This window comes from Magallana gigas, chromosome 3, assembly GCF_963853765.1.
Source record: "Magallana gigas chromosome 3, xbMagGiga1.1, whole genome shotgun sequence".
Classification (NCBI taxonomy): Eukaryota; Metazoa; Mollusca; class Bivalvia; order Ostreida; family Ostreidae; genus Magallana; species Magallana gigas.
The window spans coordinates 33,870,666-33,889,851 of record NC_088855.1 but is presented as its reverse complement, the minus strand read 5'-3'; the positions used below and the strand labels follow the sequence as shown (position 1 = coordinate 33,889,851).

General features: G+C 34.2%; 2 protein-coding genes across 6 annotated transcripts in view; one reads left to right on the top strand and one right to left on the bottom strand.

Annotated features, from left to right (window-relative positions):
• Positions 1–15,389, top strand: part of LOC105342159 (complement C1q-like protein 2) — a 107,268-nt gene extending 91,879 nt beyond the window's left edge. The window contains exons 2-3 of one of the 2 annotated variants that reach the window (XM_066079377.1): positions 7,975–8,198; positions 14,873–15,389. In XM_066079377.1, the coding sequence (XP_065935449.1) occupies positions 8,153–8,198; positions 14,873–15,285 (459 nt within the window). In that variant the 5' untranslated portion in view covers positions 7,975–8,152 and the 3' untranslated portion in view covers positions 15,286–15,389. The remainder of the gene's footprint in view (positions 1–7,974; positions 8,199–14,872) is intronic. The other variant, XR_010712064.1, reaches the window with a different exon arrangement.
• Positions 1–19,186, bottom strand: part of LOC117692745 (fibrinogen-like protein A) — a 176,131-nt gene that overhangs the window by 101,311 nt on the left and 55,634 nt on the right. The window lies entirely within an intron of this gene.

Below are 19,186 nucleotides of genomic sequence, written 5' to 3'. Positions count from 1 at the left end.
ATTTTTCCTATAGCTTTTTACCGAGGGATATTTTGTAATAGATCATAGAGGCAAATATGTTTATCTTACATTTATGTAGCCAAGCAAAATAATGATTTTCTAATGTTTTACGTAATTAGGGGTTTTTAGGGGTCAAAATTCCAAAACTTTGATTACCTATATCTCAAAGAGGGAAAATATTTTGAAATGCAGTATAAAAGAAAAGATGCTCAAAATGATATACTTAACAGCATGCAACCTAAAAAAAAAATTGGGTTCAGTGGCCCCAATTTGGAGATAAGGGACCGACCCCTTAAACGTTTTTCACAGATATCTCAAGAATGGTGACGAATTTCTAAACACTTGTTGAACAAAGCTCTTATACCTGAAACAAAATAGTATCTGGCCCTTAAAATGTAGACCCTCTTTTCCTGTTTTAAATCATGTATAGCTGTTAAATAGCAAAATCAAGATCGAACATAAATCTCAATTTCTAATATCTGACGGAAGACCTCCTCGTTGCTCGCAACGAGATCGTGTCTAGTTATTCTTTTTTTTAACATTTTTCTTAAAACTCAAATATCTCAAATATGCTTCAATGGATTTTTATGAAAATTTCACGGATAATACAAAATATCAAGGTCTTTTATCATGTACATTTTTGTTGATTATGTCACTTCCGGTCGGCCGTTATATTCGTTTTTCTTTTTGTAAAAAGTGATCTTGTCCTCCCTTTTTCGCAAAAACGATTAAAGATAGAAAATTGAAAGTTTCAGGAATGATAGATTTTTGAATTTCTAGGGCCGATCAGGTAAAACTACGATCGGCCGTCACTTCCGGTCCGCTCAAACAGCATTTTTGGAAAATTGTGTTTTAAAATTTTTTTAAATCAAATAATCTACAATTTTTTCCCCATCAGAATATGTTTTAAACTTATCAAATTTTAATATGAGCAGGTCGTCCGTCACTTCCGGTCGTCACCGGAAGTGATACTAATATTTCGATTTTTGGAATTTTAAAGCATATGCGTTTTGTTGACATTTTTGTACTGAATACAAAACTGAAAACCGTTTTAAAATCGGACAACGCATTGCAGAGATATTGAAGTTTAAAAATGACGTTTTCCGGAAATCTGCATTTCGCAGTGTAGGTTGAAAAATTAGTTTAAAAGGAAGTTAATATGTTAGTAAATCTAACCAAATGTCAACAGTTTAATTGAACCCTATCAATTCAAAATCAAATAAAAGACCCACTTGTTGCTCGCAACAAGGTGCTTTCAGGTAATTCAGGCATTCTCGAGAAATTAAGCGTCAAAGTTTTGAAGCGAGAGTCTGAGTAGCTCAGTCGATAGAGTCGTGGACATGGCCCAGGTGACCCGGGTTCAAGCCCCGATTGCCGCAATTTTTTTTTTTTACTATTTTTCGCTGAGATCTACGATTTTATCTTTGAAGTGATAAGTTTAATCTAATCTATTCAAAAATCGGACGGAAGACCCACTCGTTGCTCGCAACGAGATCGTGTTTGACAGGACTTTATATATTCACGCTCCGTTTATGGATTGGTCAAAACCTACAGCAACCTACGAGAAATCACGGACTGCACGAAATTATCATGATGATGTCAGACTCAAATTCCCATGAGAGACGATTTGGCCGTTTCTTTTAGCTAACTTATTGATGTACATTAACAGTAATATAGTGGATTTTACTTACTTTTTACAATCAATTTATTATTATTTTTAAAAGAAAGATGTAAAATATAGACAGCAAAATGCTTTCTTAGATGATTCATGGGGGTTATGAAGGTAGTGATCATTGCAATAAAACATTATGTATTCTTTCTGCAATGTAGCCACCTTCATATCCCGCAAGAATCATCAAAGAAAGCATTTTATTGTTTAAATAATTATCTACATGTGCTTATATCAGTTATCACCTTTAAAATAAATAAAAACCTTTTTTCAAATAGCTATTTGCCATTCAATTATTATCACACGTAAAATTGTATTCATTTTTAGAACTTTGTTATTTATTAATTTCATTCATGTCAGGTTCCTTGAGAAAATAATTCAAAATCTTTAAAGTTAATTAACTGGAACGTAAAATGCATACATAATTTTGAAATCATTCTAAAAGATTAAATGTTCTTATGACAACTAGTGTTAAGATCGAGATCAAGTTAAATCAAGTGTTTTTCTAGGTGGTAGATTATTTTGACAGTTCTGTACGTGTTAACATAAATTGATTATATCAGATACTTAACTCTCTCTGTCTCTCTTGAGAGATCTAGAGCAATATTTAAACAGCATGTTATCTTCTGACTTTTCTTTTTTTTAGGAAAGTTGTCCTATTAATAATATCGTTTACTAGTCACAGAATATATGAACATTTATAATTCTGTCCCGAGTTTTAGCTTCCACCCTTTTTTGCTTGATATTTCGATCATAATAAATACCTTTGTGCTCAAACTACGGTCATCCACTAATATGAAAAATGTCCAGATTATCTGTTTTGAAACGCTCCCTCTACCGCTTTAGGTTTCAATACACTTCTAAAAATAGAAAGTCTAAGGGGATTTTGCATTGCATCAACCGTTAATAAGCCCGGATGATAACGCTGAAAAATTGCGTGAAAAATGATAATTGCTCCATGAAGATATCTTGGATATATTTTCTTTTATCGATTTCAACTGTATTTCTTTCACAGGTATGAGTATTTTTATTAAAAATCATTAAAAGGTGATGGAAGCAATAACTAGGGAAAGACTTTAGTATATCCGTTTGAATGGGATTGCCAGTTTCGTAGGGATGTAAAATTACCGAGATAGAAATTAGTGACATGGTGCTACCACAACCGATTGCGAAATTGGATTAAAAACGAATTCCATGTACACAAGTTTTATGATGAACGCCATTTATATCAAATCGAATAGCGGAAAAACTTTCCTCTCTTCAGTGTGTTTGTCAATGAGTAGCCTAGGAGATGTTATCCGGTCGCAGATTAAATTTAAAATCGAAATTTGCTACTCGTTTATGAATGCATATAACCACAAAAAGCTTGCAACTCTGCTGAATCTTTAGGGACTGTGTGTAGCTTGGAGGCTCTTGACAAATTCTCTGTGAGAAGTGATAGAAAAAACCATTGTCTGATTGGCTGAAAAACTCGTTTGAAAGTAAGATTATATAAAAGAAAGGCGCATGCATTTGCACGCAATGTACTCAGTCGTTTTTAAGACACAAGTCCTACACTCCTAAATCCCACTCTCGAAATATTTACAATTACAGACTATCTTTTGTAAACATGAATTTTGACTTATAGAATAACCCTAAAACTCGGCTCAAAATTCTTTTACGGAATGAGAGATTTACTATCATTCTAAAATCAAAAATCTACAAATATATTAGTGTCTGCTTGAAAGGTTTAAATATTTGTTTGGAAAAATATTCAAAATTATACATAACCGTATTTCACCAAAATAATTAATCGATTTATTTTTATTATCGTCGTTCTTTGTGTGAGAGTAAATTTGACAATAAAGAGCACCCACAGAAAGTGCTGAGATTTGCAGAAAAAAATTCCATAGTTCTCTTGTACAGAACTATGAAAATGCGACCTTAACTGTGTGCAGTAATTGTCGGTTGACTTTTGATCGGTTGAACTTAATGTTAGGGTAAATAAATGTTTTTATCCAATTTCTAGAATGGAAAGAATAATTAAATTCCTACTGTCCTTTACAAAAATTGAGTTTCATTAATATCCAAATTTGTACATGGCAATTTTATAATACGAAGAGAATCAAATTCAATGCAATCAAGAACACCTTGATTTTTTCCAAGGCACTACGCCCACAGTATCCAATTCCCAAGGATGAATGGGTGGCTGTAAACGTATCACATTTGACTGTGTATTCTTTATAGCGTTTATGGTTGAAAACCATTTCGGCATTAATCAAGTTCATCTCTAAATGCAATTCATATACTTGTACCTGTATTAGAATAGATATATATTTAGAAATACGATAATTTAGGCACTTACTTGTTGAATATTATTTCTTGCCCAATATCGTACACGTTAGATATAATACTCAGTACTCCTCAATTGATATTTATCCATAAATAAATAATTAAAATCATTCATCAAGCCAATTTATCCGAAGTTTTACCCGTAATTTAAAATACGCATTTCTTAAAAAGAGCTTTTACTTTTTATGTAGTGTTATTTTACCTTGTTTTGTTTGTTTGTTTGTTTGTTTGTTTGTTTGTTTGTTTGTTTTTTTTTTGGGGGGGGGGGGGGGCTGTTGATGTTTTAGAATATGGAAAAATTATCACCCGCCTTAACAGAAATATGCCTCATAAATTTTGGATAGGACTTAGACATTAAAAAATATAATTTTGGAAGCCGAAACCCATAGTTTTCATTATCACAACAAAAAGTACGTGTGTACAGATCACTGAACTTTAAGTCAAGTACGAGCTAAAGTTTCTTCTTCATTCCGAAAAGATTTTTTTCATGTAATTAATTCCATGTAGCTATATCGATTTATCATGCATTGTATATGTAACTATTGTCATTCATTGCGAAGGTGTTTTAGTGTTGGGTAGTATACATGTACATTGTACTTACTGTACATATATATACGTATAAATGGTTAGCTAAACTAAACACCACTTTCATGCCATCGTTTCTTATTTTAAATTTAATTAAACTCATTGCTGTTGTACCTTGCGTCAATCCTGTTATTATTTTCATGTGTATAACTTTTTTGATCGAGTTGCTCCGTATTAAAAATTGAAAAAAAAACTATTAGCACGCAATGACAATATTTATTTGCGCCATTTTACAAGTGCTTTGATTTTCGGTGGGATGTAACGAACTATAGTTTGCTCAGCAAAACAAGCTGTCAAATAATGATAGCCATTTTATCTGAATCGCTACGAAAAACTCATTATTTATTCGAACGTTTTTATATATCTATGACATCAAACATTTAAACTTTTCTTTCTTATTCTTATGCATAATCTAAATTCTTTCATAACTAAAGAAGTGCTTGCATAATCAACTTGACGTCATTTGTCGTACCTCGTTTTTTTTTTTTTAGCTAAATAAAACTTAAATCAAAGTCCAATATTGTTCGCTATTGAGAAATAATGATAAACATTACAAATTAAGGTTAGAATGAAATAAATACAAATTTCTTCCGGTGAACATGATATTGTAACATCATGTTCGCACTATACCCTCGCTACAGAACAAAATTCAACTTCGTGCATTTTACATGTATGTAACATTATAGAAAAAGAATTACCCATAGTAATACATTCTTCTATCTGTATTAATTGCCTGCATCAAGTCAACTAACCATCTTTGTATCTAGAATTAAATGTTCGTGGCTTAATTACAACCGGAAATAGATATCTTTATTTTTCTGTACATAATCGTTGGTTATGCATGCGATCGATTACATATAGCAGCCGTGATTCATAGACTTTCAAAATCAGAAAGTTCTTTTTTGTTTTTTCTTACAAATGTTGACGCTGTTTTATTAATTAAAATATGCACCCCTAGATTAAGTTAAAAGTAAATTTGAAATGAAAAACGCAAATGTTTTTCTGATGTATATGTACCTTTTTATTGGGTTTGGAAAATTTAACTTAGAAATGAAATATATATATATATATATATATATATATATATATATATATATATATATATATATATATATATATATATATATATATATATATATATATAGAAATGTTACATACATGTAATATATAAAATGTTATTGAACAAAATTCAACTTCGTGCATTTTACATGTATGTAACATTATAGAAAAAGAATTACCCATAGTAATACATTCTTAAACGTTCTTTAATGTTGAACACATCTTCAATCAATTGTCTATCATTCATAAAAGTTTCATGTCTCAATCACTTACAGTGACTAAAATCTCGGATATCAAATTTATAAAATGGATAGCTATTTAAGATATTTGATATAACTCATCGGAAGTAGAATTAGATTGCTTAATTATTTAACATTGTATAATTAAAATATATTAGATCGTGTACTGATATATTCATTCCATGTAAAATATATATAATTTTTAAGTGCTTCCGATGACGACCGGAAGTGACGAAGAATCAATCAAAATAAGGTAAACACAGATAATACTTTAGGCTATCATCCAACAAAGTTTGGTTGTTCAAGTCATCACCGTATTTGAGGTCTCGTGGAATCATTTTTTTTTTGTCTCTTGACAAGGAAGTGGAAAAACGGAAAGTATTTCATGAACATAAGACAACTGTACTTTATTGTTTATCAATTTTACTAAAATTGTCAAAGAAATAGTTAAATTTTCAAACAGCTTGATTTGTTTGAATCCTTCCGGTGAGGACCAGAAGTGACGGTCGACAAAAGGAAAGTGGTTTAACACTTTTTCTATCACATTTTTATCATCTTTCTTAGTCTGGTGTATTGATCGCTTGACTCTCTGACATCTTGTGGGTAAAACAGTTATTTAAAAAAGGCTATCTGAGATATATCTCACCGGAAGTAGAATTTTTTTATTTATTTAACATTGGATAGATGACATATGTAAGGATTAATACTTAACTTTAATTCTATATGAAATAAAATCAATGCCAAAAATTTTTTTATTAGAGTGCTTCCGGTGACGACGGGAAATTATGACGAACAAAATCAAAATTGTTGGAAGACATCTACAACTACAGATCTTTATCCTACAAAGTCTGAATGCCCAAGTCCTAATTATCATTGAGACCTCAGTGTCACAAGATTTTTGACGTGGGACAGGAAACGGACGACAGGAAATGAACTTTGGAAAAAATGAAATAAATTCCTGGGGATAAAGTTTTGTTCTATCACTCCTGCAAATTTCAAGAAAATCTATAGACCCATCTTTGAGAAATCTTGTAAACAAAAAATGGGGAACAAAATTCGTACCCAATTTTTGAGCCAAATTGAGCTCCTAAGAATGGCGCCACTAGCGTGAAACAAAAACAATAGGCTCAAATTCAGACTATGGTCTACCTATCGTGAAAATTTCATATTCATGTCTCTGATAGATTCAGAGTTTTAATGTGCACAAAATAGGTCGTAAAAATGAACAAAATGGCTGATAAATCGGTACCGGAAGTGATGACAACAAAAATATCAAAAATGTATTAAGTTAATTTCAAGTCTAATCATCTGTGAAAAAATGGTGAAAATCGGTCGAATAGTTTTCGAGAAATCGTCTGCACAAAATTTGTAGAAAAAAAATAAGAAGAAGAAGAAGAAGAAACAGTACGAAAACTAGATTCGATCTCGTTACGAGTAACAAGTAGGTCTTCCGTTCAATTTTTTAAACGATGCGATTAAAACATCAATAAAATTTCAGAGTTCCCCCTCAACCCCTTCCTTTCAGATAATGTATACGATTGTCAATATCCTTTAAATTGCTTAACAAAGTGTTTTGCTTTTTCAGATACCGCACATTAAAGATTTCAGATTTAAGTCCCCTAAAATTCCTAATTACGTCATCAATGGGTATGGCAATGAGTTTTACAAACTGATATTGTTACAATCAACAACTTTGCTTCTTTAATGCATTACAAAATCCCGATTGTTTTTAAGGTATGTGTAAAAAACTTAACGAGTTTCTTGGCCCCTAATTTAAAAAGCCAGCACATTTTCTTGACTTTATTCAAAGGGTCTCTAGATTACTAACATTTTTTGTTCTTAAACCCATCTGAATTTGTTGTTAACAATACAATACAAATGATTGAATATTTTAGGGGCTAGCCCTCTAGACCCTTAATGGGGACAGACATTGGTGTTTTGATTAATTGAATCGATTAGAATCATCAATACAGATATTTTCTCTTCTAGAATGCTTAACAAAATATGTCTTCTTTATCGGGTTATGCTTTAGATCCCTGTATAGCATCTGTGCACGCTTCAATGCTTGACTTCTGTTTTTCGTTAACTGAGGTCTAGGATGCTTGAAAGGAAGTGGAGCTTTCCATATAACGTCATCTTTCACAACTCCATTGTCCATGACACTGAGGAAATTACGATCTTCGACAGAGATCCCAACTTCGTCATCATCCTTGTTTCGTTCGAAAATGTGCCCAACATCATGTCGGCAGAATGCGACATCCTCCTTTAGATGGAAACTATTAGGACAGGGTTGGAAAATGGACTTCCGTTCACAGGTAACTACTTTGGTCTAAAACACTTTAACAGCTGATTGTTTCGTGCGACTTACTGAGACATACGTCTCCAATGACTACCCATCCTAGTTTTAGCTGTAATGCAAAGGGTGAGTTCTTAGGTCTAAGTCTCTGAGCTAACACATAATGGGCCTCAAGTAGGTCTCGTCCAATTAGAAGTAGAATTTCCGCTTGTGGATCCATGGGAGCTAAAGGTAAGTCTTGAAGATGCGGGTGGTGTTTCACTACGTCAAGCGACGGTATTTCATGTTTCTCATTTGGAACTCGTTACACTCGGTAATGGTAGGTAGTTCCATAACAAAGGAACCATCACTTGTCGCCACCATTAAACCTGATATTCTACGACCACTCGTCTTCATACGGCCTGCACAAGAGGTAAGTGGAAAGAAATATGTCTGTAAGTGAGGCACATTCATAAAGTCAAACAGTTCTGATCTTGCCAGCGTCGAGTTGCTCTGGTCGTCAATCTAAACATAGATGCGTAAACGCTGTGAAGGGGTTTCTTTCGGATATACATCCACAAGAACAGCCTTTGCACATGAACGTCCGGTGAACTGAGCACCACATACCGCTGTGCACTTTGTGAGGATGTTTTTCGCCCTCCCCGCCATTCTGTATCTGGGTTTCAGGTGGATGAAGAGCTGTTGGGTGCTGTGAGCTTCCACATTCCTCGCATCTTATATCAGCTCGGCAGGACTTGAACCTATGCGTGTCTGATCCGCAACATCTATAACGCAGGTTATGTTCTCTAAGGAATAGTTTACGCTCACGAACAGATTTCTTCTGAAAGCCCTGCACTCGTTTAAGGTATGCTCGGCATTCACTGCAGTCTTAAAGTCTCTTCCTGAGTCTTTAAAGTCAGTTTTCTTGACATTTACTGATTTCACAGGTTTGAAGTTATGCTGGTTGAATCTTGGTGTGTCTTTGACAAAGGCCTGAGTCACTTGTAAGCCAGGGTCATTCATCATAGTCGACATTTCCTTCACGAATTCACAGAATACGGTAAATGGGTGGTAAGTAACTCTATGAGTCTGTTTGTACTTCGAGGCTTTGGAAGTCCACTTATTCTGTAAACCAGGTGTTAACTTCTGAACTATGGAAAGCACACCCACCGATGAGTCAAAATAACTGAATTGCTGGCTGTATTCTGGATTTTCCTTTAATGTCAATGTTTCGCTCAAGATATCTGAGAGTTCATACAAACGTCTTGGTTCGTTCGCACTAAGTCGGTGGAAATTCGTAAGTTTGGTCTTAATTGCTGTTTCGATCAGTTCAGGTGAACCGTATCTTTCCTCCAGTCTAGTCAATAAGGTCTCACAGCCTTGAGTAGAATTTCCTATTGACGCTGCTCGGATGCTATTAGCATGTTTCTTGGAGTTAGGGCCCAAACATCTGATAAGGAGATCAAGTTCTTCAGAGGGAGAAACTGATGCTTCCTGAATAACTGACTTAAAACTGGTCTTCCAGGATACAAAGTTCACAGGTTTGTCATCAAAATTGACCAGCTTATCGATCATGAGATCTTTTTTAAGTAGAAAGCTTGAAATATCAAACATAGTGTTCTTGGATGATTCCAATCCATTGGGAACAAGTGTAGATGTTCTTGTAACTAGGTTGACTGTCTCACTGTTAACTTTCTCTGTTACTTTATGAGGTTCCTCATTCAACGTTTCTGTCAGAGGTTCCTTAAAGATTGTCTCTGCTAGCTGTAGACTAATCTCTTCTACAAAGTTCCTTGCCCGTTCGATCGGGTCCTCGATTTCTACGACAGGTTTGCCCACTGATTCGGAAGAAACGGATATATAGTCAGGCTCCATGTTCTCGAGGGCACGTAGCTTCGCTTCTGCCACAGCAGCATTTCTTTCGGCTCGAAGGACCTCCAGGTCAGCTTGAATTGAGGCTTGCTCTTTTCGTAGCTTGGCTTCCTTCCGTGCGTACTGCAGCTTAGCTTTGGTCTCCTCCACTTCAAGACGTTGCTGCGCCAGGGAGATGGAAGAGGCAGCAGATCGACGAGACCCAGCGCTTCTCCTTGATCGAATAGACTTTCTGTCTTCATGTTCTGCAGGTTTTTGGGAATCTCGAGTCTCTAACTTCACCTGTATATGCTTGGGACTCTTCACTGGGACTGAATTGGGGCTTTTCATCGTGACAGTTTTGAGCTTCATCACAAATGACGACATCTCTGAGTCTAGTCCACGCACAAACTCACTGACTTTGTCCATGAGTAAGTCTGTCACTACTTTCTGTGATGTTTTATCTCTTTCACTCTCCTCTGTATTGGAGCGTTTTAGAAAGGCCAACAATTCTTCCTGAACTCCGCAATACTCTTTATCTGCGCACTGTGCAGAAAGTAGGTCATGTCGGCCGATAGACATCAGGGAGAAATACAGAATTATCATGAAAATGCAAGCTTATGCAATCTAGAATTTAGCTCAAAACTCTGGAAAGATACATATACAATGCGATAAACATGTACTTACACTATGGCACTGCACAATTCACACAAAATTAGAAATTGCTCTGTAGTAAAACAGCTCGGCTCCGGCCGACACGTGAAACTCAAAATGTTCACTCAATAACTCGTACGCAGAATGTTTCTTAAACATCACAGGGACAGACATTGGTGTTTTGATTAATGGAATCGATTAGAATCATCAATGCAAACATTTTCTCTTCTACAATGCCTAACAAATTATGTCTCCTTCTCTAGATATATTGAATTAAAATTAAAGTACTTTGGCCCCTAAAAATCCCTAATTGCTGATAAATGTGCTTTGCGCTGATTTAACCTGATAGATATTGCTACGATCAACAACTTTACTTCTATAATGAATTACAAAATCTTTATCATTTTTGAGTTATCTGTAATATAGTTTAGGAGTGTCTTGATCCAAATTAAAGGGGTCAGTCCCTTTTTCTTGATTTCTTTGAAAAAGGTATTAAGAATACTAATATTTTGGGTTCTTACACCAATCTAAAATTGATGTACATTTTTTTCTACAAATGATTGAATATTTTAGGGGCCAGCCCTCTAGATCCTTAATGGGGACATCCATTGGTCTTTTGATTAGTGGAATTGATTAGAATCATCAATGCAAACATTTATTCTTCTACGTTGCCTGAAAAAATATGTTTCCGTCTTTGGATATATTGCGTCAAAGTTAAAATATTTTGGCCCCCAAAAATCCCTAATTACGTAATAAATAGGCGTGGTAATGATTTTTTCTGATGTATATTGTTAGGATCAAAACATTTGCTTCTTTAATGCATTACAAAATCTTTATCATGTTCAAGTTATTCGTAATAGAGTTTACGAGTGTCTTGGCCCCTAAATAAAGGGGTCAGCCCCTTTTCTTGATTTTATTGGAAAGAACTTTTGATTCTCTACCACTTTTGTTATACGTTATATCAACTGATAAAAAGATACAGATCAAAATGTATGAAAATTTTGAATGAAAATTCGTACCCAATTTTCGTGCCTAGGCGAGCTCCAAGAAATGGCGCCACTGGCGTAAAACAACATAATAGTGCACAACTTTAAACTATAGACTACCTATCCTGAAAATTTCGTATTCATATCTCTAATAGTTTCTGAGATCAGCCCTGCATAAAATAGGTCGTAAAAAAGTAGAATATCAGCCGTAACTCGGTACCGGAAGTGACAATTTCAAAAATTCTAAAAACGTCTAGAATCATGACCTCTGGCAATCATCTGTGAAAAAATGGTCAAAATTAGCCGAATTGTTTCTGAGAAATCGCGTGCACAAAATTTGTGGAAAAAAATAAAAAGAAGAAACAGTACGAAAACAATAAGGTATTCCGTTGGAAACGGAAGACCTTAAAAATAATAATAACTAGACACGATCTCGTTGCTAGCAACGAGGAGGTCTCCGTCTGATTTTAGAATTCGAGATTTAAGTTCGATCTTGAATTTGCTATTTAACAGCTAAACATGATTTTAAACAGTAAAACAGGGTCTACATTTTAAGGACCACATATTATTTTGTTTCAGGTGTAAGATTTTTGATTAACAAGTGTTTAGAAATTCGTTACCATTCTTGAGATATCTAAAAAAAAAAAAAAAGTTTTAGAGGCCGGTCCCTTATCTTCTTATTTGGGCCGCTGAACCAAATTTTGAAGGTTGCATGTTGTTAGGTTCATCATTTTGAGCATCTTTTCTTCTATGCTGCATTTCAAAATATTTTTCCTTTTGGAGATTTAGGTGATCAAAGTTTTGGATTTTTGACCCCTTAAAACCCCTAATTACGTAAAACATGAAAAAAATCGTTATGCTGTCGGGCTTCATAACTGTAAGATAAACATATTTGCTTCTATAATTTATTACAAAATATCCCTCGGTAAAGAGCTATAGATAAAAGATTTTAGAGCCCTCTAGGTACCTAATATAAGGGGCCAGCCCCTTTTTCTTGGTAGCAAATGAAAGGTCTTTTAAATTTGAACGTTTTTTACATTACATGTTTTAACAAAATATTTTCCAGAAAGGAGATAAAGAAAGAAAAGCACGAAAATTCATGACTTTTTTTAAATCTCAATTATCGGGTCAAGGCAAGCGTCGGCCAACCCTGTTTACCAACCCTGAAAAGTTAAACTTTATATCTGCAATAGTTAAAGAGGAGTTCCACCGACAAAATACCCCTAAAAAAATCATAAAATCGACGATATCTCAAAAACGGAAGTGACGTCATCAATGAAAAAATTCTGTAAGGGAAAAAAATTGAAACTCCCGATCCTTTCACTCAATTCTAATAAAATCTCATGTAAATGTACATCGGACCTCATTCTTATTGTCGGCCAAATCTTAAGCAGAATGAACACTTTATAATTAAAATCCTGAAATCAAACAGCACGTATTGATTGTACGGGGAATCAAAATGTACACAGTGCACGGGATGTAAGCAAAGGTATAACTATTCAGATGCATGTATATTTCTTTGTATTCTGTTAAATCAGAAAGCATATGCATTATTTCTGAATGTTGAAACTGTGAAAATTACAGTCATCGATTTTATACTGAATAAATTTACATGTTACGTGTTTCGTCATTTCTTCATTTATCAAGCATATATCAATCCCATTTAATTCAAACAGTAGACTATCCTTGTAAACGACGTGAGAAAAACGTTAAAGGCAGAAATACATGTGCAGAATGCATAACTAATTGTTTATGGACTTCCTTGCGTTGGTGTAAACTGAACCCGCGATTTCTACTTTCGGTTTGCTTTCCGATCGCATCTTTTGAAACTGACATGTTCCCCACTGTTCAAGCAAATACTAACATTATTTAGATCTGGCCTTTCTATTTATGTCCTTAACGTGGCATTAACACACTCTCACGTCCATGAATTAAGTGTTTTTGATGGCACTCTCTGCGCGAACCCAAAGGTGCGTTCCAATCCCACCTCAGACAACATTATTTAACTTATTGTCTACCACTCTTAAACGCCATGCACATAACGATTTCTGTAGAAGATTGTGCAGGATTTGGTATCACTAGATACGACCTCGTTACGAGTAACGAGTAGGTCTTCCGTCCGATTTTTTTTAAAGTTTAAATGATACCATGAAATATCAATACAATTTCACCCCCCCCCCCCCCAAATTTTAAGATAAAGAATAAAAACCCTAATTACGTTAAACATGGGCCTGGCGATGACTTTTTCAAACCGATAATGTAGAGATCAAGAACTTCGATTTTATAATGCATGACAAAATATTTATCGTTTTCAAGTTATTCGTAAGAGACTTTACGAGTCTCTTGGTCCCTAATTAAAGGGGCCAGCCCCTTTGTCTTGATTTAATTGGATAGAACTTTTGATTCTTTATGTCTTAACAAAATATCAACTGATAAAAAGATACTGATCAAAACATATGAAAATTTTGATTCGAAATCTGTACCCCATTTTCGTGCCTAAGCGAGCTCCTAGGAATAGCGCCACTGGTGCAAAACAACTAAATAGTGCACAACTTCAAACCACGCTCTACCTATCCTGAAAATTTCAAAGTCATATCTCTAATAGTTTCTGAGATCAGCTCTGCATAAAATTGGTCGTAAAAAATTACAAAATCAGCCGTAAATCTGGACCGGAAGTGACAACGACAAAAAATTCAAAAACATATAAAATTCAGATAATGTCCCATCATCTGTGAAAAAATTGTTGAGATCGGTTGAGTAGTTTTCGAGAAATCGCGTGCACAAAATTTGGAAAAAAAATAATAAACTGTACGTTGGAAACGGAAGACCTTATTAATAGGGAAAAAGAAACCGAACGAAAACAATAAGGTCTTCCGTTGGAAAACGGAAGACCTTAATAAGGCCCTCCATCCCCCCCTTAAACAGACAAATTTAATAACATCTGTATGTTGTTTAATTACAGAATATATGAGAAAAAAAATTGTTTCATACGTCATTTGAATGTAGCAAGAATTAATATTGCAGGTCAAAATAAATTATAAGAAGCTGACGCAGGATTATATGATTTCTTATTTTTTATTTTTTTTTGGGGGGGGGGGGAGGCTTTGCTATACCATCATACCGGCAATTGCAAAATCACCAAATGATGTATTTATATGTAAAATGAACGAACACTTAAATTACTAGAATTATACACATATAAGTTAACGATTGTTAATTTCAGGTCGGCAGGTTGCCTTTTTTGTCTACATGTCCCAAAATGTTTTGATCAACACAATTTCCAAATACAAAACATTCGTCTACGATCGAGTTGAAACCAATGTTGGAAACGGCTATAACGTGCAAACGGGAAACTTCACTGCGCCAGAAAGCGGGATCTATGTGTTCCATACAACCACGGCCGCAGTCGACAAATCTCACAGTACCATAGAGATCGTTGCCAATGGTCAGGTGAAGGACATCACGTGGGCTGACGCAATGGATCACAACGACAGGACGGTCGCCTCCTCAATGACCGTTCTAAGTCTGACGGAAGGAGACGTTGTTTATGTCCGGGTGGGTTTGCTTTTTGCGGGAAATTATCTGGAGAGTAATCAGTACACCAGAATGAGTTTCTCTGGATTCAAACTGGCCTAAAGAAAAGATTCAATGTTTGTTTTTTTACTCTTACCATTTGTTTACGTGTATATGCGTTGGTCATGTGCTCATTTTTCCTAAATAATAAAGAAATTAAATGATAAGATATTGTTTGCCTGTTTCCTGGACTAGTAGAAAAACAAAAACATAGGGTTTTTGCAGAGAATGATAGTGTACAGAAATACTGCTTATGCGAGGATCTAGAGTGAAACGGCCTGGAGGGGGAGGGGGTCAATTAATAGCAAGCACAGCAGAACAGGGCGTCATACGAACTCGTTTGGTTTGGTTCTTTAATTTTTTTTTTGGGGGGGGGGTGATTTTGCAAGTCTTTCTAAATATTGATGTAATATTCGTATCAAGTGTTGCAAAAAAAGAAAAAAATTCCAATTTACCTTATAGTTTTTAAGCTTACGTGTTCCTTCAGGAAAAATACTGCAAGATTTGTAAAGCAAAAATAATGAAGAACTAGATACGATCTCGTTACGAGTAACGAGTAGGTCTTCCGTTCAATTTTTTTAAACGATACCATTGAAAATATCAATGAAATTTCAGAATTTCCACTCTACCCCTCCCTTTAAGATAATAAGATATACAATTGTCAAAATCCTTTCAAATGCTTAACAAAGTGTTTTGCTTTTTCACTTACAGCACATTAAAGATTTCAGATTTTAGAGCCTAGATTCTCTAATTACGTCATCAATGGGTGTGGCAATGACTTTTACGAACTGATATTGTTACGATCAACAACTTTGCTTCTGTAATGCATTACAAAATCTTGATCGTTTTTACGGTATGTGGTCTCTTGCCCCCTAATTTAAGGGGCCAGCCCCTTTTTCTTGAGTTCATTCAAAAGGTCCTAATAATGCCAACATTTTTTGTTCTTACAGCCATCTAAAATTGTTGTTTATTTTTGAGATACAAATGATTGAATATTTTAGGGGCCAGACCTCTAGATCCTTAATGGGGACAGACATTGGTGTTTTGATCAGTGGAATTGATTCGATTTATCAATACAGACATTTTCACTTCTACAATGCTGAACAAAATATGTCTCATTTTCTAGATTTATTGCGTCAAAGTCTTAGTACTTTGACCCCTAAAAATCCCAAATTACGTAATAAATGGGCGTGATATTGATCTTTTCTGATATATATTGTTACGATTAACAACTTTGTTTCTATAATGCATTACAAAATCTTTATCGTTTTAAAGTCATTTGTAATAGAGTTTACGAGTGCCTTGGCCGCTAATTTAAGGGGCCATGCACTTTTTCTTGATTTCTTTGAAAAGGTCTTAAGAATACTAATATTTTTTTATCTTACACTCATTTAAAATTGTTTGTCAATTTTGAGATACAAATGACTGAATATTTTAGGGGCAAGCCCTCTAGATCTTTAATGGGGACAGGAATTCGTGTTTTGCTAAGTGGAATCGATTTAAATTATAAATTCAAACATTTTCTCTTCTATGATGTCTAACAAAATATGTCTACTTCTCTAGATATATTGCGTTAAAGTTTAAGTACTTTGGCCCCTAAAAATCCCTAATTACGTAATAAATGGGCGTGGCAATGATTTTACCTGATAGATATTGTTACAATCAATAACTTTGCTTCTATAGTGCATTACAAAATCTTTATCATTTTTAAGTTATTTGTAATAGAGTAAAGGAGTGTCTTGGCCCTTAATTTAAGGGGCCAGCCCCTTTTTCTTGATTTATTGGAACGGTCTTAAGAAAACTAATTTTTTGTTTTTACACCTATCTAAAATTGTTGTTCATTTTTTAGATACATATGATTGAATATTTTAGGGGCCAGCCCTCTAGATCCAAAATGGGGACAGACATTGGTGTTTTGTTTAATAGAATCGATTAAAATCATCAATACAGACATTTTCTCTTCTACAATGCTTAACAAAATATGTCTCCTTCTCCAGATATATTGCGTCAAAGTTTTAGTACTTGGCCCCTAAAAATCCCTAATTACGTAATAAATGGGCGTGGCAATGATTTTACCTGATAGATATTGTTTCGATCAACAACTTTGCTTCTTTAATGCATCACAAAATCTTTATCGTTTTTAAGTTATTTGTTATAGAGTTTACGAATGTCTTGGCCCCTTAAAAAAAGGCGCCAGCCCCTTTTTCTTGATTTTGTTGGAGAGAACTTTTGATTATCTACTAATTTTGTTATATATGTTGTAACAAAATAACAACTGATAAAAAGATACAGATCAAAACGAACAAAATAACAAAAATGGATCTAGTTTAGAAAACCCCAAAACATCTGTGAATAAATGATCGAAATCGGTCGAATAGATTTCGAGAAATCCCGTGCACAAAATTTGGAAATAAAAATAATAACTACATGTATGAATAATTTGACTGTCATTTTCAACGCAGCTTCATTAATTTTCTCTGCAAATTTTTGCTACATTACGGGTATATGAGAGGCATTTTAACTGTGGTGAAGGCCTGTCCCGAGACACAGATTATTCTAACTATGCAGAATGTAGTGAAATTAATAGCATTATTATAGGCTTAAAAGCTGCATGCTTATAGATTGGTTATGTAAATGTCAACAATACGGTGTGTCGATGTATATATTTCGTGAATGTCCGATATCATATGCAATATGTCAACCCGTGCACGCACGGGTCAAAGTCTAGTAAATAACTAAATTTTCAGTTGGTGTTTACGGTTAACTTTCAGTTCCCTTTAAAATAGCCCCCCCCCCCCAAATCACTTTATAAAACGAGTAAAATAGCATAAAAGTACATTTTCTCCCTCCACTACCTACTGGTTATTGTATTTTATTTTTAAAATCCTATATGTGAAAGAAGAAAAGTGTACCTCAATGCACCAGAAAGATTGTGCTCAATTCCTCAAATTAAAAACATTAAAAAATTTAATTTGCCTTCTCCATTATAAACGATTGTCGATTGTCGTTAACCAGACATGAATTCATTTCGTATGAAGTTTTATATCCAAACTCACTTGACTGATGAATAAACTGAAAAACGTTGTCACATGTTAAAGAGCTATAATTCAAATAAATGTATTGACAGGCATGTCGCTCTATTGTACCAATTATTTTCAGCTTTAATGAAAAACGACAAATGTCCACAAACAAAGATGATTTTCCGTTGCAATATTTTTTTAAGAACACCGATAATGCTTTTATCCTCAAAATAATAATGTGTCAGGACTATGGAAACTGTTTAAAAGACGTTGTTTTATTTAACTTGTGTTTGAAAAACTATCAAAATTTTGTGTAGATATTATGCAATTCATTGTTGAAGAAGGGGCATCAGAAAGTAGTTACAACATATCATCCTTTTAGCAAGACATTTCTATTGATCAACCAAAATTTCAGTGTTAATCGTAGAATTATAAGCAAGTTCAATAGCTTGGTTTGTGTCTTGTTTTTGTTCATTTGTTTTGTTTATTACATTCAACCTAAGATTTTTAAACTTGGTATTTCCTATTCAGCATAACTGCATTTAAAATATAAACGAACTAAAGCATGACCTCTGCTTTGTGTACTAACATCCAGTAGCATTTTGCACAAAGCTCTGTATCTTGCTTATAACTCGAAGTTTGACTCCCAGGTTAGTAAATAGAAATTTGTAAACAATTAAAAGAAGAGAAAAATGCACTAAAACAAAGAAAAAAACCTCAATATATTTTTCATCATATATATACTTATATATTTCTAGCAGCGAGAATAATCTCCGTTTAGATTGAAATTGCTGAGCATCTTAATAAAACATGTTGCATTAATCAACCATTACGTAGATATCGTACCGAATTACATGTACCAACATAATAAATAGAGCTCTCTAGTATTCTGTAATATGTCAGTGCATCAGATTTAGCGAAGGTATATGTAAACAATCAGCTGT